The sequence below is a fragment of the Diachasma alloeum genome, unplaced genomic scaffold, assembly GCF_001412515.2.
Source record: "Diachasma alloeum isolate Michigan unplaced genomic scaffold, Dall2.0 Dall_scaffold_72824, whole genome shotgun sequence".
NCBI classification, from domain to species: Eukaryota; Metazoa; Arthropoda; class Insecta; order Hymenoptera; family Braconidae; genus Diachasma; species Diachasma alloeum.
The window spans coordinates 1-1,661 of NW_021683556.1; the positions used below are offsets into that span (position 1 = coordinate 1).

The 1,661-nt window shown below is 42.1% G+C and overlaps 1 protein-coding gene across 1 annotated transcript; it reads left to right on the forward strand.

Moving 5' to 3' along the window:
- Positions 1-109: 109 nt before the first annotated feature.
- Positions 110-1,554, forward strand: LOC107047630 (the record flags this gene model as incomplete). Its single annotated transcript, XM_015270425.1, has 2 exons — positions 110-1,007; positions 1,090-1,554. Coding segments are annotated over 2 exons (1,363 nt in total), but the record flags the coding sequence as incomplete, so codon positions are not given.
- Between the last annotated feature and the right edge of the window lie 107 nt (positions 1,555-1,661).

The following is a 1,661-nucleotide window of genomic DNA, read 5'->3' on the forward strand; positions in this document are numbered from 1 at the left end:
ACAGTGAGAAAAAAAGAATCATATGCTTACATACAAATCTTGACAACTCTCTATTGAAAAACTTTAACTGTTTCACCAAACTAATACGAACATTTGCATATTGTTTTAGACTAGCAGACATCATCAAAAGGAAACGACACTGGCAAGGGAGGTTATCTACTGCTGAACTACAAGAGACACGAAACCGTATACTCCAACTTGTTCAATCCTCTGCCTTCTCCGCAGAGCTTCAAGCCTTGAAACAAACTCAAAGAAATGGAACTAGGCATCATCACAAACTCAATCAACTCAATCCATTCATCGACGACAAGGGCCTCCTACGTGTTGGAGGGAGATTAAACGCAGCAAGGTTAACTGATCTACAGAAGCATCCAATTGTTCTCCCAAAAAATCATATCATCACAGACCTCATCATTCGAGATGAACATCTCAAGAATTTACATCTGGGCGTTCAAGGAACTTTATACAGCATAAGGCAGACATACTGGATCTTAGATGGCCGCAATCAGATTCGCAGAGTCATCCGTAAATGCGTAACGTGTGTCCGCGCCAACCCGCCTCCCACCAATTACTTAATGGGACATCTACCAGCAGCCAGAGTCTCCAGAACCATCAGACCCTTTGTTCATGTAGGCGTAGATTACTGTGGCCCTTTTTATATAAAGGAGAAAAAATTCCGCAACAGGGTCAAGGTTAAGGTTTATGTAGCCGTATTCATCTGTCTTGCAGTCAAGGCAGTGCATCTAGAAGTGGTCAGTGATTTAACTTCATCTGGATTCCTCGCAGCACTCGATCGATTCATCTCACGAAGGGGAAAACCAACACTCATCGAATCAGACAACGGTACTAATTTCACTGGGGCAAATAATGAAATGAAAAACATCGTAACAACCTTGCAGCAACCACATGAAGACGAGAAAATTACTCGTGCCTTAAGTAATCAGGGCATTCAATGGAAGTTCACACCTCCACTGTCACCACATTTTGGCGGCATATGGGAAGCCGCTGTAAAGTCTTTTAAACATCATGCAATCCGAGTCATGGGCCTAGTTCTTTTTACATTTGAAGAGCTTAACCTTGGTCATTCAGATCGAAGCAATTCTGAATTCTCGACCGCTCACTCCAATTTCCACCGATCCTCAAGACCTTCAAGCATTGACACCAGCCCATTTCCTGATTGGAGACACATTGACAAGCCGACCTGAATTGAACCTCATGGACAAAAAAGTCAACATGCTGAACAGGTGGGAATTGATTCAAAAAATCAAGCAAGAATTTTGGGCGCGATGGAACAAAGAGTACTTGAATGAACTCAACATTAGAAGAAAATGGACTACAGGATCTCATGATATCAAGAAAAACTCAATAGTGTTACTCAAAGATGATAATCTCCCTCCCATGCAATGGAGGCTCGGGCGTGTCATCGAAACTCATCCTGGAGCTGATGGAATCATCAGAGTCGTGACGGTCAAAACAGCAACAGGAGAACTGAAACGGAACATCAAGAAACTCTCACCCTTGCCAGTGTCACATCCTGATGACGACGCCAATTAATGTAACATTACTGAACATTTTAATTCTTATTGATCGTAGAACTCTCAACGGGGGGAGTATGTTTCGTACCGAAAATTATACACATTAATTTTTCTAAATATCGAATG